At 38.7% G+C, this 24,261-nt stretch overlaps 2 protein-coding genes across 5 annotated transcripts; one reads left to right on the top strand and one right to left on the bottom strand.

Moving 5' to 3' along the window:
* Positions 1 to 740: 740 nt before the first annotated feature.
* On the bottom strand, positions 741 to 17,303 carry nktr (natural killer cell triggering receptor). Of its 4 annotated transcripts, none has more exons than XM_028570022.1 (17): positions 17,193 to 17,303; positions 15,168 to 15,245; positions 14,403 to 14,477; positions 12,468 to 12,575; positions 11,990 to 12,034; positions 10,385 to 10,472; positions 9,471 to 9,500; positions 9,019 to 9,164; positions 7,814 to 8,036; positions 7,425 to 7,601; positions 7,238 to 7,325; positions 6,627 to 6,775; positions 3,923 to 6,544; positions 3,621 to 3,704; positions 2,968 to 3,027; positions 1,661 to 1,762; positions 741 to 1,469 (listed from the first exon to the last, which is right to left on the bottom strand). In XM_028570022.1, the coding sequence occupies exons 2-17, from the start codon at positions 15,223 to 15,225 to the stop codon at positions 1,400 to 1,402; spliced, it is 4,125 nt and encodes a 1,374-aa protein (XP_028425823.1). In that variant the 5' UTR covers positions 15,226 to 15,245; positions 17,193 to 17,303; the 3' UTR covers positions 741 to 1,399. The 4 variants fall into 4 exon arrangements, with proteins under 4 accessions (XP_028425823.1, XP_028425822.1, XP_028425824.1 ...); XM_028570021.1 differs by lacking the exon at positions 17,193 to 17,303 and adding an exon at positions 17,083 to 17,186; XM_028570023.1 differs by lacking the exon at positions 17,193 to 17,303 and adding an exon at positions 17,083 to 17,186 and having other exon boundaries at positions 3,923 to 6,520.
* A 311-nt stretch (positions 17,304 to 17,614) lies between these two features.
* sec22c (SEC22 homolog C, vesicle trafficking protein) lies at positions 17,615 to 22,943 on the top strand. The gene is made up of 7 exons (XM_028570025.1): positions 17,615 to 17,907; positions 18,770 to 18,981; positions 19,186 to 19,349; positions 19,510 to 19,689; positions 19,851 to 19,969; positions 20,383 to 20,448; positions 20,541 to 22,943. Exons 2-7 carry the CDS (start codon positions 18,800 to 18,802, stop codon positions 20,739 to 20,741), a joined length of 912 nt encoding a protein of 303 aa, XP_028425826.1. The 5' UTR covers positions 17,615 to 17,907; positions 18,770 to 18,799; the 3' UTR covers positions 20,742 to 22,943.
* The last annotated feature ends 1,318 nt before the right edge of the window (positions 22,944 to 24,261 follow it).

Genomic DNA, 24,261 nt, shown 5'->3' with positions numbered 1-24,261 from the left:
TAGTCCCAGTTTATGACCTCAGCGTAGACATGAATTGTAATTATATTTGCTTGCACATAAAAAAAAAAACCTTTCTTAATGATGTGTTCATACATGTTAAATACACACTTTAGCATTTTACAAAAGTCCCCCTAAATAACGTGTGAAACATTTTTAACACAATGTGTAAAAAGTTAAAAAAAAAGCTTTATATTACTGTCAGCATCCAATCAATTAATTTTATCCTCATGTGCAGCACATGATGCATTCTGCTATAAAACTGCATGCTTGTATGATTTGTATGAAAAGCATACAAAACAGGCCTGAACAGTAAATGTATTCACTGCCTGCCCTTGCAGATAAAAAATGAACAGTCACTGTAGCAATCCAATAGGATCTGTATCTGACGGATGATTGTTGGTTTCTAGCATACAGCTCATGAAAGCTCCCCAGAGAGAGATACAGGAGCTCACACTCCAGCAGTTTTAAGGGTTCGCAAATATTAGCAAGGAGGAAACCAAATTTTCAATTAGTTTGAGTTTGATTCATAATTTAAGTCTTCTCTCCCTTTCTTATTCCAATGAAGTCAGTGGAATTTTAGTTGCACATTAATCAGATTCTTCTAATTACATGACATCTAATGACAAAGTGGATTCTATAAAAAGGTAGATGGCGCTGTTGAAGAGGTACAAATTATCCAAGTTCATAAACTGACATCTCTTCACGATTATCTACTGTACATTGTGAGGAAAAACAGAGGCTTAGATGCTGTGGTATTTATTACGTGTAAACATTCATAACTGTTTGAATAAAATCTAACTCAGACATACTATATTTTGAGTACAGCATTTAACATTCATAAAGTAATACATGAATGGAACAAAGGCAGATTACAGCTTGAAACTGCTACAAAAAGGACCTTTTTTTTTAGAGAAAAAAAAAAAAACAACTGTATTTAAGCCATAACCACAACCTATACCCACTATCTCCTCAAACACATCAGAACTGAGCCGATTAGACACTTACAGAACAACAATTGTACATATCAGTGTAGTAAAAACAGAAGTAAAAATGAATACACAAATATACACAATATAAAATATATGAAGCTTACATCTCATTATTTATCACAGAAATAGTTTTTTATACCTCTAGGCTGTGGCAGTCCCTAAAAGAAGAACTCTCTTATGTAAGCTTGTAAAGTGGTTTATTTATTTACATTCTGTAACATTAATTTCCTCAAAGACTGTCATACAGAACAATATTAAACTAGTAACAAGATGGAATATAACTTTTCCTCTTGGAGCTTTAGTTGCTGATCTGGGATGATAAAAGTAATTGCTATTGTGTGTGCACAGTGTCCAGACTTTGTGGCTTTGTTTCCTCCGAGCAGACTTGAACCCAACAACCTGCCTGAGGCTCAACTGTACCGACTGCTGCGACTGTGGCTTCTGCGCCTGGAAGAACTGCGGCTGGATGAGCGATATGACCTGCAACAGACATACGTTTTACTTTTCTGGCACGAATTAGATACAAACACTTGGCTGAATGCTTAGTAGGTCTGGTGTTAAGCCACAATCTCAACATTCAGCCACAGAAAAGAAAAGGTTAAAAAGGCCGAACTGAGAGCTGCCACCTTGCTGAGGTTGGTCAGGGTGCACCAGGGTGCAGAGCATCTTACCGGGATCGGCGGTCCGAGCTCCTGTAGCTGTCACTTCGTCTGCGCCCTCGTCTCCTGCTCGCACTCCGACTCCGACTGGAATAACTTTGGGAGGAGTCGGACCTGCATTAACATACAGAGACATTATTTTAGGGATAGCTCCAGAATAGTGTTCGATTCACACAGATTTGTTTAGGTATACAAGGAAAAGCAAAGTCCTGGCATGATGATAAAGATTTTTATACAAATACACCACAGTTATTTAGATGCTGTCTGCGTGTATAGTAAAAGAGATTGATTCCAGCTTTGTGCAATCACAGATACTAGAATGACTAAAGATAGGATTGATCTCTTCTAGGGCTGCAACTAACTGTTCTTTTAATTGTTTATCAATCTGCTGATTATTTTCTTGATAAATAGATTCATCTTTGGTCTATAAATATCTGAAAATGGCAAATTACATGGCAAACAACACAATTTTCATAATCCCAAGGTGACTTCATTTTACTTTCACAGAAGACAGACAAAGGAGCAAATCTTCACTTTGCTTGAAAAATGATTCTATTATTATTTATCAAAATAGTCAAGAATAATTGAATATTCACCTACTTGTTTTATCTCTGTCTTCACACAAAAGCCTTTTTCTGCTTGATGTGTATTACTCCGTATCAACCTTCATATTAGTTTATATATAAATATCCTATAAACTATATCAATACTGAAGCAATATGCACCTGATTCCCAATTCACTTGTGATTAAGATAAATAAGTAGGGCTGGGTACCTTTTAAAAACAAATAATAAATCGATACCGGTACCAATACCGGTTCCTTAAGGATACTTTTTTCAATACCAATTTTATAAAACAAAAAGAAATGACAACATTAGGGCACAAATCTTTGTATTTATTTTTCAGCTCCTACTACGTGAGCCCTGTCTCTGTGCGTAATGTAGAGTTTTTCCTGCGACGTGTAATGTTAGAAAGCCAATCAAAAACATTATTAGATCTTGGTAGAAGCATGCTGCATGCTTATTGGCTCACTGACTCTGATGAGATTTACTCCTTACGTATTGAAATTGGGTATTGAATGACGAGGTATTTTTTGATATCATACTTTAGAGGCAATTCTGTCAGTGCCTAAAAAATATTGAATTCGGTACCCAGCCCTAAAAATGAGATTGTGGCGTTTGAACCTGAATATAGTCTATACATATAAACATAATCAAGGTTTATAGCTGTGCTCAAAAGGACCTCAGTGATGTCTCACATGAACAATTAAACATTTCTATTTCTGAGTGACTGTTAGATGCATTAAATAGCTCACAGACCTGGATCTCTGATGCCGACGATGTGAGCGACTTCTGGAATGACTTGTACTGTACGTCCGACTGATCAAAGAAGAAGAAAGAAAAAGACTGACGCACAGATTTAAAAAGATACTTCAAAACCAGGAGTCTATAGGGCTGAAATGTAAAATATAGAGCACGACACTGAAACCTCCTGAGCTACAAGGTTTCTTCCTTTATGTGGTTTGCACAGATTTTAGCTGAAAACCCTTCCCCACTGGGACCCATTAGGTGCCACGACAGAATTCAAGAGTGGGCTTGTGAGATGGCTAGGGGGGGCGGCGTTTGAAAAGATGTCATACCAACGGTTTGCCAGACTGGATGTCTACACGGGAAAATGGGATACGTGCCTGAGCTTTCTGGAGAGCTCCTAAGAAGCTTTGTGCCGGTAAGAGATGTGTATGATGGGCTTATGGTTTTGTCATTTATGCAAATGTTTATTTGGTCTTCGGTAGTGTATTGTCTATTTTGTGGTTATTTTGTTGTACGTCTTGAATATTGTAGTTACTGTCATCTTTTCTTGATTTTTGGAGGGACAGGGGGGGATATGGTCATGTTGCAAATTGTATGTTTTGTGTGTTGTGTTAAAAATAAAAAAAAATTGTTAATCACAAAATCAGTGTTTCAGGGTGTACCTGCGACTCCTGTAACTTCGATATGTGCTGCTACGAGAGCGCGACCGTCCTCTTCCACGTCTCCTCCGACTCCTGCTACGGCTCCTAAAAGAATTACACTGAGTTATAAGTGACCTTTAACCAAGCTAGAACAAAAAGCTCTGTACTGCAGATACAGATTCAAGCTTCTAGACTAAATGCTTCACATCCATCAAGTTGATCACTTAACAACAACCTTGTCCAAAAAGCCTCTCCAGCATTTACAAAGATTTACCAAAGGTGCCCTCACGCTCTTCGTTTAATCAAAAGGCTTTTTGTCTTACCTGGAAGAGGAGCTGGAGCTGCGGGACCTACTCCTGGACCGGCTGTAGGAACGCGACCAGCCTCTGGAGCGGGACCGGTGGCTGGAAACGGAGCGCGACTTCTTCTGGGACCGTGTGCGCGACGTTCCCCGTGTATTTCCCCCGGAGGGGGACCTCTCCTCGCTGGAGCTCTCCTGGTTCCTCGGCCTCTGGTTGAGCCGCGCGGTCTTGCGAACCTCGTCGAACAGAGATCCCGGTCGGACCCGGCTTTTGCTTTTTATCTCCATTCTCACTCCCTGCTGGTTGGAGGTCTGGTTCTCTTGAAGTTGGATGTTTTTTGTGGCGACGGGCGGCACATTCACGTTCTGTAGAGCTGACATTCCCTTTAAAGGCCTCCATTTAAAATTAATTACAGTGCCAACAGCTTTGCCAGTGGTTGCTTCTTCTCGCAGTCCACCAGCTGCTGTTGTGCAGGTTACAGACGGTGGTTCTTTGCTAGGAGTTAAAGCACAATCTCCACTTGCCATATCTGAAGACTTTGAGGTAGATTTTAGGGTTAATTCAGGGGAGTTATAATAAGCATCCAGTGTGCGTAGAGGTTCTATAATTTCAGCATCATGCTCTGGGGTACAAATGTCCATATCATCTAAGGACTCTTGCTCTTTGGGTAAATTAGCACCGTTCCTGTTGGATGACTGAAGATGAGGTTCAGTGTGTTTGGGGTTTTTGTTGATACATTCTTTTGCTCTCTGTTGCGGCCGCTCTTGTTCGCTAGTTAATATTTTACTCACAATGCCTACACCAGGCCTTTCTTTGACAACTCTACCAGGACTAGGTTTCTCTCGTTTTGATTCATCCTCTTCTTCCTCCTCCCCGAACTCTAAAGGAGGCTGCCAGTGAAATGTCTCTTTGAGCTTCTGCTGTTGTCTCTTTGATCTCTTTCCTTTGTCCTTACTTTGACGGGAACTGCTTTTGTTCTCACTTCTTCTCTTGTGTTTATGCTTACGTTTGGCCTTCTTCTTGCTCTTGTGCTTCTCTGGCTCTGCAGCCTTTTCCCCACTTTCCTCTGGCTGACCAGAAGCAGCAGCAGCAGCAGCAGCAATCTTGTGTGCCAGTGCAGTCACTGCCTCCGATGTCTTTCTGATAGTCTCATATTCTGATTCTGAACTAGCCTCCCCTTCCTCTTTTTCAGATATGGCCAATGTCCTGGCGGTTATATTTTCAGAATCACTTTCTGAATTCCATCCAGTAGGCGCAGAGACCTTCTTGTCAAGAGATTCACTGGACTGAACGGCTTGTTTCTGCTTTGCACTGTTGCTTTGGCCCACTTTATCACTGTCACTATCCCATTCAGACTTGATATTAAAGCTCTCCGGCAGCACTGAGCTGTAATGCTTTGCCTCGTGATCCTGTGAGCCGCCTTTCTCCAAGGAGCCACTTCTCCCCGAGACACTGATATCAGGACTATGCTCGTTCTCTGATCCTGACTGAGCATCTTGACTACTGGCGAGTGAAATGTACTTGTCTAAATTTTTTATCCTCCTCAGAGAGCTGTAATACTCTTTCCATTCCTTGTCTAGTGAACTCCTCTTGTTGCCACATGTTTTCTGGGCGTTTTCAGAGTCTGGTTTGCTGATGGAGGATGACCTGCTGTTATTCTGATGAGGGGATCTGGACCTGGACCTACTGTAACTTTTGCTCTTTGAGCGGCTGTATGAGCGGCTGCAGGACTTGCTTCTGGAGGACCTGCTGTGTGAGCGCCCTGCAGGTTTGTGGCTTTCAGAGTCACCTGGCAGACACTTTGGTTTAACAGAAGTCTGAGCTTTTTCTGTAACACTAGCTACTGTTTGTCCAGTGGAGGAGCTAGGAGCTACTTTAGCTTTAATCTCCTGAATGTGGATGTAAGAGGGCTTCCAGGGTTTTTGACCGGGTTTCCAGCGTGAGGGTGGGGGACTGTCGCTCATTGGGATCACAGGGACACTTTCAGGAGTCGGGACACTCGAGAGTCTAGGGACAGGTTTGACTTTGCTCTCTGGAAGCTTTTCGGACATCATGGTGTCCGCTTTGGGCTTGCTGGCTTTCCTCTTTCTCTGGGATCTGGATGGACTCTTCTTTCTCGGTGGAGACAAAGACCTAGATCTGTACCTGGATCTGGATAGGGATCGAGAATAGGACTGAGATCTGGATCTAGACAAAGACCGACTTCTAGACCTAGAAAGGCTTCTGGATCTTGAATAAGACCTGGACCTCCCTCTAGTTCTGGACTGACTGGATGTGTAAGACCTAGAGTAGGACCGCGAGTCTCTGAAAGACAGCGAGGACCGCCGTCTCCTCCGAGTTGACGAATGATGCGGATTTGAAGAGGAGCGGGATGGAGAGCGGGATCTTCTGGACTTTCTTTCTGAAGACACTGACCTCTCACCCACTGACAGACGAGGCTCTTGTGGCTTGTTCTTAGAGCTCTTCTTCTTGCCATGCTTCTGTTTTTTGGCCTTCTTCTTGTGTTTGGCTTTCTTCTTCTCTTTCTTGTGTTGGCAGTGCAGGCTGGACCTCTCAGAGCTGCGGTCTGAGGAGTGTTCTGCAGACTGGGACCATGCAGAGTCACTTCTGTCCTCCCATCTGCTTGAGGAATGGTCATTCAATCTGTTAAGTCGAAAGATGCATGAAGAAAAAAAGAAGAAAAAAAATGATGTTCTACGTTACAAAGTAAAAGATTAAGTCCTACTTGTCTCCTTTGCTCCACCTCTCGATGCTCGGCGGTTGATAAACTTTCGTTCTCTTCATCTCTTCTTTCCAGTGTGGCGGAGTTTCACTGCTACCACGTTCTTCCACAGATGCAGAGCGTGATTTAGACCTTGTGGGGGTGTGATATCTCTGCAAAAAAGTAAAACTATATTGATACTTCAAATTGCATTAATAAGAATACGGCAAAACTCTTAAAAAAGGAACTCGCCGAGGCTGTGCTTAAAGATTCTTTGCCTTAAGCAACTTGAGCAATTTTCATTAAAAATACAGAATGCATATTAGTGGCAAAAAGTTATGCAGGTATGACCATAGAGAAAACAAAAAATGAATAGTTTGTTTCTGGGGTCATTGAAGTAGATGTAGGTCAATTCTTTACATCAATGGTTCCTACCCTTTTTGGCTTGTGACTCCTAATAAGGGAGCAATGTGTACTTGCGACCCCTTGACACTAGTAGTGTATAAATATTGGCCCTTGGAGTAAGTTAAAGTGGATCAGATACATTTACAAGCAGACTACTACAACAATTAATAAATAAACACCACATACAGTATGAACTGACAAATCTCTGATCTTAGTTGAGGTGAACATACCATTGTTCCTCTGCCTTTGATCTTCCGTCCAGACTTAGAGACTGCTGGTTTCTTGTCAGCTGCAAGAGACGTTTCTTCTTTCTCAACTCTGAAAAGATCAAAATTCAAAGTAAACGCTTAGGGTTAAGTATACTGTTTAATGCATGAGCTGAAATATATAAAAAAAAAAAAAAAACCAACAACTGACATCTCCGTTTTATCTTCCTGAGATGGCATGTCCCGTCGCAGCAAGAAGCGGTTCTCTGGCACCGGAGGGATTTCCTCTGGTCGGACTACAGGCTTCTCTCTCCTCCCACTCTGCTCCTTCTCTTCCTCCACTTCATCTTCTCCCTGCAGCATCTCTCTTTCCACAGGACTGTGAGAGCTTCAACCGACACAACATGCAAAACAATATTTTGTTAAGCAAAGAACCAACCCGTCTCTTAGCTCTCAAAGCGGACAGTGAATAATGTCACTACTTTTAATATACTTGGCTATATTGATCAGACTGGATCATTTGAGGTACATGTGAGTAATTCTATAAGCATGTAAAGATGTTTTCATGAACAAAGTTGATATAAAAAAAAAAAAAACTACCTTTGCTTGGAGGGCAGAACATCAATGTTTTTCTCCTTCTTTGATTCCCTCCTTTTCTTTTTAGACGGTTTACTCTTTGCATGTCCCTTGTGCTTGTGATGTTTTTGCTTTTCATCAGATTCATTTTCCGATCCCACTGAAGAGGAGAACTGAGAGGACGAGTCATGGAAATCGAGGGACGAGTCAGAAGAATCGGAGTTTCTTTTCCTCTTGCCTTCAAGAACTGAAGCCAGAAACATAACGGGATGCATGACATTTCATTTGAAAAATGCTTCTTGGTAACAGTAAGAAGGAAAGTTCAAAAAGCCAGGAGTCACTTTCAGGGTGGTGTAACACTACAACAACTGAGGCTTTGTTTGATTCTTTTTGGTATGTTGGGGCCAACGAAAGCATGCCTGGCAGAGTCAGGTGGGCAGACGCAAACCGAACTTCACAGAGATCACCTCGCTGATCCTCATTAAACAGAAGATCAGGTAACACGCCCCGTAACTAATGCCAGAGGGGGAAATGCTGGCATTAAAATGCCAACCGCTTACAGAATGAGCACAAAATGTGACCCAGTTGCAATCACAGGCAGCACACAGTATTTCCCACAGTAGACAAAAACAACAGAGAACACAAAAGGTGGAAGCTGAAAAATAATGGATAACATCTATTTAAGCGGTTGTTTTAATATACACCAGGCATTATACTCTAACTACACTGGCTGGGTGGCAATATATTAAATCTACAAAGACCTGATCTGGAGATATTTTTATACAGCAGTAGGTCAAAATTCTGGTGATATCTTTCTTAATTATGTATCCAAAGCCTGATGTAGCTTATTCCTCTGAGCTCCATTGTCGTTCCAAAATGAATTAATGAATTTACAAACATACAGTAAATGAGAAAAAAATGTATAAATAGTGGCTGAAAATAGTCCCCATGTACTCCTGTTTAAGTAGCATTTGCTAGAAACCACAGTGGCCAGCTGTTTTAAAGAATTAAATTACTGAGCCTTTTGTAAAATGAAACAATGAAATGTATTTCTGACTCATTTATTAAGTTTTATTTCTTCAGTAGGAGGAGCTTGGGGCAGAGTGCCACATCCAGGGTACGGAAGTCTGATTTGGGCCTTTTCATCAGATTTGTTGCCAAAAAAAAAAAAAAAAAAAAAAAATGTTTTTAATAAAGCTAAGAAATTGCAGCTCAGTTGCTCTACTTACCATCATTAGCGGACTTGGTGATGAGTTGCCCACAGTCTATCACTCTCACATCAGCGTAGGGTCTGCTGGCTGAATCCGTCTTCAGCCCCTCGACCTTCTTTATCACTTCAAAGCCGGAGATGACCAGACCAAAGACGACATGGACTCTGTGCAAAGGCAGAAAAGATTGATGCCTGTTACAACGATACAGCGACTTGACTATTATATGATTTCAGTATCTTTAAAAGCCTTGAAAACGTTCAATCTTTATGAACGTATCGTACACAAACGCACCATTACAGACACCAAAATGTTGAACAGTATAAAGAAAGAAGTTTTTAGGGCTCTAAGAATTCTGTTAGAAAATAATTCAGTTAAATATGGGGAAATCTGGTAAGAAATGAAGGTTCACTATGAACTGTAAAGACCATTGTAATGCCTTGTGTAAGTGCCAAAGTGAGATTAGATTTTACCCATCGAGATGAGGTGCTGTTCTGGTTGTGCTGTTTGTGGAAAATCCAGCAAAGAAGGCAAGGTCAACCAATGGCAGGAAGGGTCATGAGAAAAGAAGAAAAAGGAGGAAAAGAAAGAGAATACACAAATAACTTCAACAAAGTGCGGGTGCTACTGTTCCAGAGGAACACATCTCAACAACAACAAAAACAAAGAAAAAGGGTACAGAATTTGTCAGACCACCATTTGTTTAATTATATATTATATTAAGAAAACACTTGTAATTTGGGCTGTTGAATTAAAAACAGACAAAAAACAGGCAATAACATCCCTCAACAACAGAGTGAAAAATATATGACCATATTTTGATCATACAAATATAGACAGTCTGTTTACATTTTCTCTTTTATGTTTCAAGAGTTTTTATTCATTTCTAACGTATGGTGACAACCTGTTGTAGTGATAAAGGAAGTCTAGATAGCCAAAACCCTCAAGCCTTTATTTGTGAATATTGTTCAAAACATATCCAAAATAAACACTGCACTCTGCAGAATACTTGCAAATACTACTGAATGATAAATACAGTCAGGAGAGAGAGAGAGAGAGAGAGAGAGAGAGAGAGAAACACAGCCTTGGAGACACATTACCTTGGAAGAGCAGGATGCTAGAGTTTCTGTAAATTTTACACAAAAACGGCAAGAGAAAAAATGTAACACATTTATAGGTAAAAAAGAATGAATCCATGTTTCTCTGCACTTTGAAAATCTAACAGCACACAGAGTGGGGACTGATGACGTCCACACTCAATGACAAATTCTACTCTACAGTTTCAAAAGGGACAGAAAGCAAATAAATAATGTAAGTGACCGGTCAGTTAAATGGTATAGTTATCAAAAAAGGTGCAGAGTGATTTGATTTACTTAATGTTACTCACATGAAAAACTGTGAACCGTTGGTGTCCTTCCCACGATTGGCCATCGACAACAGGAAGGCTCTGTCGTGTTTGAGAGTGAAGTTCTCATCTGTTGGGAGCAGAGAGAGAGGGATCGAAGTCTCACAGTGCGTTCTCTGATGCGTAATAACGGAAATATTCAGGGAAGAACAGGATAAAAGGGATAACCATTTTAATCCATCAAACCTAATCATTGCCTCAGCAACCACTCCTTCCATAAAGGCACAGTTTTATAAAAGGTAGTCGTACCAAAGTACCAAACTGGTTTTGTATGATTTAAAACTATTAAAAATCACATATATTTTACATCATTCTGACCTTGTTCCAAAGAATACTATATTGTCTTGACTTGAAACTGGTATTGGAGATAATTTTTTCCATCCAGTGCCTTTCTTCTCATCAAGGTTACATCATCATTGAGCTGGGATCATTTAGAACATTCTCAATGGTGGTAGATCCAAAGAGAGTCGACTAGATTTTAGAAATAGCTAATGTATCATGAGCTATGCAGTCCAAAAATGAAAAGCAGAAGACAATCAAGAAGGAAACGAAACGGTGTGTCATCTAAAGTCATGTAAATTGGAGCAAAAAAAGGCGACTAGATGCTCACTATAATGAATCACTTATCTAAAGCAAGTGTCAAGACTCCTGAAGATCGCAGAAGACCAAACATATTGAATGCTTTGGTAAATTGGTCCACAGTGACGTAGACTATAAGCACTTTAATAGACTGAAAAATTAAATATGGAAGTATCCTTTAAATATAAAGACAGAAAACACATTAGTATATGTAAATAGTTAATGGACTACTAACAGAATAAAAGCACTGAAGTCATAAATATCAAATTATATAAAAGGTTATTCAAATATTGACACAAAACACAACTAAAATGCTTTCCAATGGCTAATTCTTCATTTGATCTACTCTATCCATGTTGCAAAGCTAAATATCTTATTTCCACTGAGATACTCCATTAGTCATCCTATTTAGCAGAGAAACCTGCAGCCTGTATCTGGCTACATGTCATGGAAGTCATGTAGCTATAAATACCACATATGTAACATAAAAAGTAACTTGATCAGCCCGAGGCTCTGGGGGCAGGTGGTCTAACAGGGTAGCTGTCTGAATAGAAAACCCTGTAACATCCTTTGAGTACAAATTTGCATCTGTACCATTGCAAACATTTGCACTGTTTTGACTGACAGAGGAAGGTGGTGGGGACAATGTTGACATGGTGTTACTGAGCTGTGTACATCTCTTACCTTCTCATTTTGCAAAAGACCACTCTATAAATAAAAGAATATGTTGAAAATTTTAGGCAGGAAGATTGTAGCTTTCAGTAAAGAGAATACCTACTCTCCATGCTGATTTGATAAAGCCCACTACTGTTAATAAATAGAAGACAGCACTATACAATGGAGAAGTGAAGGTTAACAGAGTCATACACAGGAAAATTCACAAGAAACACATTATCACAATAGGTACATGCAACATAATGCTCATGCAAAAGCAGCTAAATTGTAACTTAGATAAACATTTACAAGACCACGTGGACTGTTTATTAGATCATTTGATATTCCCATTACCTTCAAAGTAGCCACCGTAAATGGACTCTCCTCCTCTTCCATTTCCTGCAGAGATTAACACAATTAAATATTTAAGCCAATTACTATCAATACAGAAAAAGTGCGTCTCGTCACCACAAAAGTGGTTCATGTGTTTTTCTAGGAGACATTTTTAAAGTGGCTGCCACGTTCAGGAAACTTTATGGTCTCCATATACATACTAGCACTTTGATGACACTTAAAGCTTCCACCTATATCAGTTTGTGTTGTAACTCATATAATTAACTGTTAGCTGTGAAACCATGCAAAGCATCACCATTATTGAAAAACATTTTGTACCTAAGAGAGCATTTAATTCTTCCTTTAACAAAATCAGATGCTGCACTTTTTTTACAGAAGCTCTGTTGCTTTCCATCAGGTTTTATGTAAAGACACAATTCACAATTTGATTAAACACACACTTTCAAAGTAAACGAGGTTACGCGCTAGACATTTTTACCTTCGGTGAAGTCGCCTCCCTGGACCATAAAGTTCTTTACAACTCTGTGAAATGTGGAGCCTTTGTAGCACAGGTTTTTCCCTGTGATTTTGCCAGTTCCCTTTTCACCTGCAATCACATGAATGGTAACTGACCTCTCATCCAACACAAAACATTCAACAGACCTGCTACTGTTTAAAGTGCTTTTGCGTATACCAGATGCCTTGAGGTGTAAAGAAATGTTAGTCTTGAGCGTTGCCACATTTGGTTTGTTCTAAACAAGGGAACGAAACCACAGTTGGGAGGAAGGATTTCAATAAACTGGATGACTTTGTTTGGGCATCCTGTTGGTGATACTCCTGTGCAGGACTGCAGAATTAATTTAAAAAAAAATCTTCCACTGGAGTGATACCAACAGGGGACACAAATATTAGCCCAAAACTATGACCCCCTGGATTTCCAATCCCCTAGGGGGAAAAGATTCGTGAATGCAGCGATTTCATTAGATGTGTGTGCTTTAAGAGGACAGAGGGTTGGCTGTTCAAATGGACAGCTTAGTTTTTTAATCTTCTAGTATTTTGCTGTATCACTGGCTTCAGCATTGTTCCAAGGGTTTGGTTTCTGAGCAGATCCCCTCCTAAAATGACACATTAGAGACCTGGAGAAAGCCACAGCAAACTGCCCAGCTGAGTCGTGTACATCACTGTGTTTGTGTGTGCGTGTGTGCATGTGCGTGTGTGTGCCCAGGAAAAGGAACAGACTAACCAGCCATCTCCCACGTCTGCCCTTGCCAGCATCACATTCCTGTCAGCCAGGTAGGGTGAAAAATGAGAGGGAGGATCGATCTGCAGTCTGTTTGTAGATTTATGGCTATCTCTAGGCAGACCGCTGCTACTACAGTACACTGTGTTCTGCTCAGTGGAATGAAATATCTAGGGAGTCAGACCAGGACCCCTCTATCCATCCGTCACTGGACAATTTACACTACAGCCAATGCTCCTTTCCTCAAGATATCAAATGACCAAAGAAGGGTGTGAAGCGTGATACTGTACCTCTCACAGTTAATTGACAAACCATATTCTTATGTATCTACTCCTAATGACTGGACCCCAGGAAGAACAGCTGTGGCTACAGCTAATGGGGATCCTAATAAATGAAATTTATTTATTTTCATGGTTCAGACAGGAAAGATTAGAAGGAAAGATTTGTGAAATATGATAAGGAACAGACACCATTTAAACTAGAGCCGACCGATAAAGGATTTTTAAGGCTGATATCAATACAAATATTTGGCGATTTAAAAATCCGATATTCCGATTTTTTAATCCAGAAACGCGTTACAAAACATAAACAGATTTCCCTAAAAATATTGTAGTTATTTAGGAGTCCTCACTAAAATAATATGATAATGCTGCTTAAAAGTTTGTTTTATTGTCAAAACAGAACAGAGGAACATCAAAATATATTATAGTTCTGATAAGTAAAATGTATAAAAATACAAACTTAAGATATGAAACTTAAAGGGTTAAACATGAGTGTTGCCAACAGGGACATTGTGTTTTCATTTTATTTTTTTAATATTCATTTAACGGCCATTATAAATGCTGATACCGATAGTTCGGAAAATGCCTAATATTGGCCGATAATATCGGGCTCTAATTTAAACCCAGTAAATGATTGTTGTGTGGCTGGTTCCCTGGCACCTTGAGCTGTAAATCCCCAATGTCTCGGTTTTTATTGGAGACATCAACAACAAATCTGGTTGTGGAAAATGAATCGAGTACTATCATGATGCGGTTTACAGTTGTACTTCTGAGAAACAGTCGGTTCCATGTTACGCTCTGAAACAGCTTTCTCTTCTTCTTTTTGAAACACAAATATTTGGTTAAGCAATGTAGTAAATGTTGCGAAAGCACAATGTAATGTAAAACATGTCTCTGACTGAACATTACTTACCGGTGCACAAACAGAGAAAGTTTTTGCTTGTCTTGGGACAAACATCTGAAAATAGTTGAAAGACTATGCGCCCAACTATAAAACACAAAAAAACAAGATATAAGCACACTTCAACTCGTAGCTACAAAAAAAAAAAAAAAAAAAGAAATGTTTAAAGATGATGATGAAGCTTTTGTCAATATAAATGTTGTGTTACAAAAAACAATGAGCAAAAGGAACTAAATAGGTCAAAGACACAATTAAGAGTTACAGTACACGTAGCTCCAATGCCCACTGCACACTTTTCATTGGCTTCCAAAAATTAGAAGAATGCGGTAAAGCTCAGACCTTTTCCATAGCCAGGAGCAAATCTAGACTATTTTTAGAAGCCTCATGGGGGATTGTTTTGTCCCTGTCCAAATATAAGAATTACATTTACAATTAGCCTGGGGACACTAAACCGATCTTTACAGTCACATCAGTTGCACATCGATCCTGCTTGAAAAGTACATAATGCTTATAGCTTCTCATGCCAAGACTTTGATTCATCCATTCAGTACAGATACGGTTACTAACATGAAACCAGTTGCCCTACTGGGTGTTCCACTTTCATTTTGACCAAATTAATATCAATCAAAAGCTTCAAGGCTACAAAAACAACTACATACAGTTGAAAGATCTTTATTGATTATGTCAGCTCAAAGTAATCAGCTATGAAAGTGAGCCGCTGCTGTTTACATGTCTAACGAATTCTTATACCTGTGAAGGGATTTTAAATTCTCTTACCTGGCTCCCGGTTGAGCTCCACATCGAAGTAACACTGAGGACGGTCTTTCACCCCCATTGTGATCAAAGTCGGGTGACCTAAAATGTAGACAGAGTACAAAAAAAGCTAAGCAGGATAAAATAGTAAGGATCCCTTCTTTTAAAGAAGCAGTAAGCTTCTGAAGTGTCCATCTACAAAGTACAGCATATTTAGAAGAGTGTGTTGGAAAAAAACGTAGAGAGATAGAAACAGAAAGGGGAGGAGAGAGATCTATGGGAGGGGAGTGAGCGAGAAGTCTATGAGGAAATGTACTGGCTATGCAAATCCAAGCAGAACACAGCACAGCTTCCTAGCTTCCTTAACTCGGTTTCTACTATCCACTTAAATATCACTATGTGACAGTGAAATGTCACAAACTGTTGCTACTACTCAGCCAGATCAACAACATAGTGAAACTGAGAATGGACTGGAACTTATCTTTAAGGTGTGTCGTGACATTTTGGTTTGAACATATTTAGTTTTGATTATATGAACAAGAAGCCACTACAACAATGTAAGCAAACACCAATAATAGCCCCATCCCTCACACCCTTCAAATGATTAGGCAACTGTGCCATCGACCTAAATCAGGTTTCCGAAAACCCTGCCTCAACTTGTTCAATGTCAGTGATCCTCTTCTGTTGCACAAAAAGATAATAATCGGTTGGTACTTATCTACATACCAATATTTGATGTGTCAGCAGCTTGTGTGCAAACACATATTAGACTAACTGGTCTGCCTTGCCAGACAATGTTTCGCTGGCAGGTGCAAGAAAGCAGAGCGTCCAATAATCAGGTCAGCAAAGTCTGGATTTATTAAAAGTTAAGCTTAACCTTCTCACAATTTGCATGATACAGGCTGCATATTGTTCAGAAAATGCTATGTCACTGTACGGACATAATAATTATCACCTCACACATTGGGTGTGTGTTGTGGGGGTAGTAGTCTACAACAAGAGGAACAGAAAGCAAGCATTATTCTACAGGAACTAATTTCTGGCCACTGATAGCTGCAAACCACAAGGAATAAAATGTGTCTTTCACTTGATGAAAACATTGATCATGTACGTCATAAGGAAGACATTTCTACACCTTAATTTGTCAAGTGTGCCAACAGACTTTTTATGAAAGCAAATTAATGAACAGTCCGTGAGGCACTAGTGCATGTTACTATACAGCTAATAATCAAAAGGAAGCTGGAACAGTGCAGCTGAGTTTAACTGTAATCATCACAAATCAGACCAATAAAAATGTTGAAAGGAAAGCACTTTATTAATAACCATACTCCTCAAGTTACAAAGCTTGACTGCACTGGGAATGGTATTGTCAGATTGTAAAACTCCCCTGCTAAATATGTACAACAATAATCGACAACCTCAGGATAGGTCTAAACCGTACGAAGTGTTTTCAAGTATTTAGTTGCATACATTGGAGGTAATGTGAGCTACAATTCCTCCAAGTCATGAAGACCACAGTGGCCAATACATTATTTAAAAGCAATTAACATATAATACACCACAAATATTGTCAATTCAAACACTGAACAGCTGATCATCACAGTAGCTAGACATTAGCCCACAACCACGACTCGTAGCTACATTAGCTAACTGTCAATATATGACACATTTTACTCACAACAACGACACGTACAAGCCATGTTTAGAGCAATAACAGAACGGCACATATTAATGGGCTACAAAGCTAACAACAGCTACGTTAACACACATGATCGCTTTCAAAATGGTTAACTAAGCTAACAGCGAGTAACATTCGCTAGCTAGCTAGCTAGCTTACGTTAAAGTTCTCTCAGCGGCATTTTCTGTTCACTTGTAACGTAACGATGAAAATCAGATTACAGGTTATATCCAAATGTTGAAACGACATAGCGTAATTTACCTCTGTACAGTAGCTAGCCAGGCAATTAGCTAGTAACTGACGGCCGACAATTAGCATGTGCTAACTCCACTTTTAAGTGTAGAAATGGTGCACTCATGGATGTATTATACCTGCATGAACTCCGAAAGAACGACGCTGAAGTTAGCTTCCGATTCGCAGCGTCCGGTCCGATTACAGTCTAGGGGTCTCTAAACTAGATCAAAAACCACTAAACGTTCTACCAAGACATGTCAAATCTATGCTACATTATTCCAGAGAAAAATAAATATCTTTAAAACACAGTCTCAGGTTTGTGAAAGCTTTATTATATTTGTGAAAATGCAAAAAATGGAGATTTCGCTGAATTTAGGGTTAGGGTTAGCTAGCTAGCTAGTACCCCACAGGTGTCTAACACTTCACAATAATAAGATGTGCAAAAAACAGAAATTCAGTTTCCCTGAACTTTAACTGTCGTGGCTGTGAATCAGATGATGTGTTTTCGGAAGCTTACTTCAGCGTCGTCTGTTTAAATAGTATTTTTGTCCCTCATGAGTTTCCGTACAAGATTTGTTGTGGTTTTGTTGTATCCGGAAGAAGATTTCAAGTTAGCTCGTTGGCTAATTTAAATATAACTTCTTATGTATATGTTATAACAGGTTATGCAGGTTCTCTGTATAATCGCTAGTAATATAAAGTATGTGATTGTACTCGTAACGCGCATCTAAAGCTGGTGCTGGCTACATACTATCGCTAGATGGTGTATTTCCTTCAACTTATATGATGGTGTAGTCGGCTAACCTCCATTAGCTAAGTAACAAGGTGCAGCATGAAACCTATGATAATGAGGTAAGGTGGAGCAAGACGTATGTAACTGAACTTAAATCTCACTGTTTTCCAAGCCGAGCAAAATGTAATAAGACTGCACAATTTCAAACCTACGTAGTTATCTAATAATACAACGTTACTCAGTTGCCAGTCTATATGTGCACCTGCTAGCGGTCTAAAACATCACAGCAGACAAGCAATACATTCTTGCTTCATGAAGGTGGTTTAGGATAGTAAAACTGTTTAAAGTTTGAGAGTAGTAGCTATTTCAACTTAATGGTTATTTTGGAGGCTGTAGTTTATGGTGCTGCTGGTTTGTATTGCACTAGCAATATGTGTTTCTAATAAAAGGCGACCATCAGCAGCCTTTCAGAATAATTCAAATAACAAGCCTTTAAAATGACCATAAACTTTCAGTTTCCAATTATATAATTCATGAAGCCAGGATTCAGTGCTGTTTTATTAGACGGTAATAGTTTTAGCTCAGTGTGCCTAATATACTGACACCTGAGTGTATTTTAATTTATTAATACAGATTTCAAATGATTTGTCAATTAATTGATATAGAAAGTCAATAGACAGTGAATTAATCTGCAACAATTTTTTTTTAATCAGAAGTAATTCTACCACAATAAAGTCAATCTCAGTTGTAAATATTTGATTCTTCTCTTTGTCTTTTGTGATAGTAAACACAATGCACTGTTGTTTTGGGACCGTTTGGGCTTTAGGGACTTCTAATGAGCATTTATGACTATTTTCTGACATTTCATAGACCAAAATTAATTGAATAGTTAATAAAATGATTGTCAAATTATGAAAGTAATGTAGTTGCAACCCTAACATAGCAATACTGATGATCTGTCTTTCTCTTTACCCCATGTAGGCAGTGTGTTCTCCATGGACCTAGTGGATCATGTCTCTGATCCTGTTTGCCTTTGTGGTTCGGGTCAGGGATGGACTCCCCCTGTCGGCCTCCACAGATTTTGAACACAACCGAGAGCTCCAGGAGAGGAAGCAGCAGCTCAGGACCGTCAGCAAGGCATTGGCCTGTTTCCCTGGCAGAGGGACCATCAAGGGCCAGGAGCTCAACATTTAGTAAGGATTCAAGAAACAAAGCAGCAGCAGACTGTCTGTAATGACAAAAAGACACAATACACAGTCTCAAGCGACTCAATGTGTATTTGATTCTGTGATGCTGAAGACGGACAGAATGTTGTCTGTTTGATCACAGCGGCATCCATGTCACGCTGTGTCAGGCTGTTTGTTTACTAAACCCCTTTTCTCCTCTCACCTGTTCAGCTTCGTCTCTTCAGAGGGTGTATCCTACATGACCGTGTGCCACTGCAGCCTCCCTGTTGCTAAGGCCTTCTGCTTCCTGGAAGATCTGCGCTGGGAGTTCACAGCATGCTTCAATAGCACTGTTGTTACCTTGGCAGCCAGGCCATATCCATTTTTGGAATTTGGTGAGTAGGAAGATAAATATTGTCAGATTTGCTGTTGCAAAATATTTTGTATTTTGAATTTGAATAGGATGTGTTGATTGACAAACAAAGCTCCTGTGTTGGGATGCTTTCAACTAAAAATAAATACTTTCATTTACGTTGCGTTGCTGCCAATTGACAGACAGCACCATTCAGAAGCTGAAGCAGCAGTACAACCAGAGCGGTGGTCCGGCCCTGGAGGTGACATTGGCAGAGGTCCAGGAGGATCTGAGGATCCATCCACCCAAAATAATTAACTTAGAGGAAGTGGAGCTCACCAACGGCATTGCAAATGGACACATGGAGCAAAGCACTGGGTCTGGTAAGACTGTTTACCACATAACTTATACAGTATAACATATATAATACAGTTGTTTATTATATCATGTTTCTCTGATACAGAATTTAGGACATTTTCTCAAATTTCTTTCTGTGTTTTATTATTTTACCCTATTCATTTGGTCACTTTCTTTTGTTTAACAGGTCAGAATGTAAGACTGGAACCAGTGACCGCGCCAGGCATCCTCTCTCTGGTCTTAAATATCATGTGTGCATCTTTGAACATAATCCGTGGTGTTCACCTCATAGAGTACACATTCCAGGTATGGTCAGTGCCAGAATCCAATCGCAAAAAATTCAAAGAAAAAAAAAAGGTGTCCAGCATGTTGATGCATCATAACTTACTTTGTATGTTCCCTACAAATATTTAGTTTAAGAGAAAGAATGCTGTACTATGGCACTCAAAGCCATTTGTTATGTTTAGTTGGGGATTTTATTTTTGAAATAGTCATGTATAAGCTAACTATACAATTATAGAAATGTTTAGCTGGCAGAACTGGCTGCCATGCATTAGCATTTTGCTGTGAAAGCAGAGGTTTGATAATGTTGAGGTCTGCACAAAACTGCAAAATTGAGAATAAGCTTTAATCTGAAATAAATGTGTTACAGTTAAAATTATGTGAACTTCGCCCTGAATGACAAATTAAAAAAAAAAATGTATTCCTTTTCTACACAGGATGATTATGAAGGCATATGGAATGTTGTGGCATTTCTTCTGGCGTTTGTCTGCTGTGTGTTTCAGGTAAACGTAGTTCACATTATTAGTGTAAAACTGAAACGCCCCCATGTCAAACTCTTTCTGACACCATTTGAATGACCTCTCTGTGTCCACAGTGCCACCTTTACCTGTTCCATTCATCTTTGAAGAAACTCAAGTCCTTCACTCTGTTGAGTGTGATCGTCCTATGCAACCTCTACCTGCTCGGCCTAAGGAATGTGTGGCAGCTCATCTTCCACATTTCAGTCGCCTCCCTCTCCACCCTCCTCATCCTCAACCGCAAAGTCCAAGACAGAACCAATGACTGTGGGGTCTGAGAAGCAGGGGGCATTTTACTGGGTTGCAACGCTCGTAGCTCTTTCAGTGGAGGTGAGATCGACAGGGAAGCAAATGGTTTGACCCACATTAGGTCGAAAGATGTCGTGTGGATTTTTTGCATAAAAACATATTCATGAATTTTGTGTCATAATGGAAAATTATAATTACAAGTTAATATTTTTTTTTTTATACAGTATGTACTTGCACTTTGTGTACATTTGTTTTCAGGACTGTAAAGAGTATACAGTAAAATGCAGTGCTCTCTTGAACCTTAAACAGAAAAGCTAAAAGGAGATGTTTGTGCCATTCTGTCCTAAAAAGTTTTTGATGAAAATGGAGTTTTTTTTTTAGTCAGAGTAACTGACCAAAGTTTTTCCATATACAGTACAAACAATCATTTCATCACAGCCCTAACTTTTAAAGCTGCTCATGCTTGCGATGTTTATGCATTTTTGCTCACATTCAGCTCAGTATTATTTCTGCTACAGGCCCTTGATTATCTTTGTATAATCAGTTTACAACGCTAAGTGACAGTTGGTGATTGTAACAGACATTACAGATTTAATTGTGCTTTTAAAATAGACACAGATGGCTGATTAGCAGACAGTTATTGGTTATCACGCATTCTGTGATACCTAAATGGTTTAGTGTAGTCTGAGTTAAGATAAAAGTAGTAAAAGTAAAGCAGGCAAAGCAACTATTTTTATTTGTTTTCCATAATTTGCTCATTGGGCTACAGGACAAACCTAATGCAAGGTGTACATGTAAAGCTGTGGGTTGTTTCATGCCTTACTGGGTGACAATGCAATTGTTTTTAATTGTTTAATTGTGTTGACTTATGTACAGATACACCAGCAAGTGCTCAGCTAGTCATTGCAAAGTTTAAATGTAAGGGCTCCATTATTTATATTGGAAACTACATTCAATACAGAGGGAATATTTGTCTCACAGTCATGTAAAGGCATGATGTTAAGGCATATTATCTTACTATTTTCAACACAGTTTGTGATAAAAGGAGAATTTTATCACATCAACTCCATTTAAAACCCATTTTTGTATGATCAAAAAATGTTTGATTATTTAGTTTGTCTGTTTAATCTTTTCTCTACTGATCTCTGCATTGTCAAAATGTAAACTGCGGGTAAGAATATGAAAGCACTGATTTGATGGGTAATATACTATTGAAATTTGTTGAAAACAATTGTATGACTGCACTATTAGGCTTAGATATTGTTTTGTGTTGGGTATAGCAATTTTCCTTGAATGTGTTGCATATCGGGTTCAGCTATTTTTTATCCTGATTTATGTTTACTTGGTTCATTTTTTGTCTTGTTTCAGGGTTGATTACGCTGCTCCCCTATCTGTTGTTCTCAGATTGGTATAAACATACAAATCATATGATTATAATATATGTTTGAATATAGAACAGTAGTGCTGCTAAATAAATAGGCAATGTCTCCTTTTAGTTCATTTTAACATTATTTAGCTAATTTAGTATTTAGCTTCATAGAGATGTTTTATTAGTTGAACACTTGCACTAATGTCTGTTTAGCAAGGGAAGTCAATTATTAGTTTATAGTGTTTTTCAAATAGTGTTGTGGCATTGTGTTCTTTTTATTCTATTTTATCAAGAAAGTCAGAGGGAATTTTAAAAGAAAACAAAAAGGTTGCATCCCATCCGACAATCCACAATAATGTACAAATGCTTTAGAAAGAGTCGGTCGCTTTTAGCTTGTAGTTTACAAAGATGGAGGAAACTAACTAAGTTTTCACTGGATATGTAGAGTAGCTGCAGAAAACATTTCAATTTGTTGTCAAGTAGGTTGCACTATCTGGGTATTTTAGCAAATGGCTGAGAATTAGACGGCTCGTTGACTTTAATGCTCGGATCATACGACAGAGGAGAAACTCTTGTTTAAATGAAGTATTCTTGGACAGGGTTAACTTGGAAATACCATAAATAAAATGGTATTTTCTGCCCAGGACTTTGGTAAAGCTGTAATATTTTTGAAACAAAGGAGGTTTTACCATTTCCACTGTAGCCTATAAATTGTTGACCAAATGTATTGTAAAAAAATTTTTTTTCTAAAAGATGTAGAACCAAATAATGTGGGAGGTATTTCAACACTTGAAATGGAAATTAAGGATAATTTGTTAATTATGATGGTTTATAACATACTGTAAAAATACACTGTACAATTGAAATGTGGCCGCCTTCTCTTAATTTTTTTTTTATCAACATCTGAAGTCTTAAATCTGATCTGAATACAGGAAACTGTTTAAAAATTATTTAGGTTTAGAACCTTAAGTATGTTTAATAGGATTTTTTTCAATAAACACGGGAGAATTATTTGTATCTAATTAGTCTCTCGTTAGGTTGATCAGGTGGTTTTTGTGGCTGCGACCTGTTTGTGATAATGGGAAGTAATGTACCAATGTCATTGCCTGATATCAGACAGACTTAAAGTTGTTACACAACTCTATGAAGTGGGTGGGTTCAAAGGTCTGGATCCAGACAAACAATGTTATTCATTGTAACTGCCAAATACACTGGTGATTACTGGGCTTTATTTCTTCCTACTGTAGTAAAACTGACATTTCATTAATAAATAGTGTCTTTTTTCAATTTGTTGATATTTGTGTGTCCAAGAAATTAGCATTACTTCCATATTCAGCAGTGATCAGATAGAGAATATTTGGTTACATTCATTATTTTGATGATTTCCCTTTTTAAAAGGTCTAAATGCTACATCCAGATACAAATTTTAAGCAAAACAGGATAGACATGGTAAGAAATGCCATTAACTTACTACAACAAACTTGGAACATTGAATGTAAATATATTGATGTATTTTTCCAATATTACACCAGATGGAGCCCTTTCACAATTTACCAACCTTTATTTAAGTCTGTGTCAGCAGACCTTGTTATATTTTATTAGTTGATGACATTTATCGATATAAGTTGTGCTAGCCTTTAGCCCATAGTATATTTAAATTAGGATACAGCCTAAACAAATCTCATGGATGAAAGTGTCCTTTAGCTCCAAAGAAGAATGTTTAGTTGTGATTATTTACTTGTGAGACAGAATCAGGCCTGACAGGAAAAGTCACAAAAGGTTAGAGTAAAATGCAGAGGTTACTTAACTGTTTTGTTAGGTGGCACATTTTAACTGCCGACCCTGAAAGGTCACATTATTGTTTAAACCGCTGGAACAGTGTCTTCAAGCACAAAATTGTATACCCTATTAGGTTATGTGTTAATTTAAAGGCCAAACAAATATCTGTGTCTTCATTTGGCCAAGTCATGCAAGGGTTTTTTTCAAGACCGAGTAACACTTTTGTTTACTTAAAAAGACTGCAAATTTGTATCTGATGAACGTTTTATGTTGCCTAATCCTAGAACAAACACTGATGATAGAGAAGCCTTTGGAAATTGAATGCAAACTTTCTACACAAGCTGCTAGTGCCGATATTTCAAAAGAGCAAGTGTATTTCTTGTGCCTATCTTTTAGGTAAA

This window comes from Perca flavescens, chromosome 22 (genome assembly GCF_004354835.1).
Source record: "Perca flavescens isolate YP-PL-M2 chromosome 22, PFLA_1.0, whole genome shotgun sequence".
NCBI lineage: Eukaryota > Metazoa > Chordata > Actinopteri > Perciformes > Percidae > Perca > Perca flavescens.
This window is presented reverse-complemented; position numbering and strand designations above follow the sequence as displayed.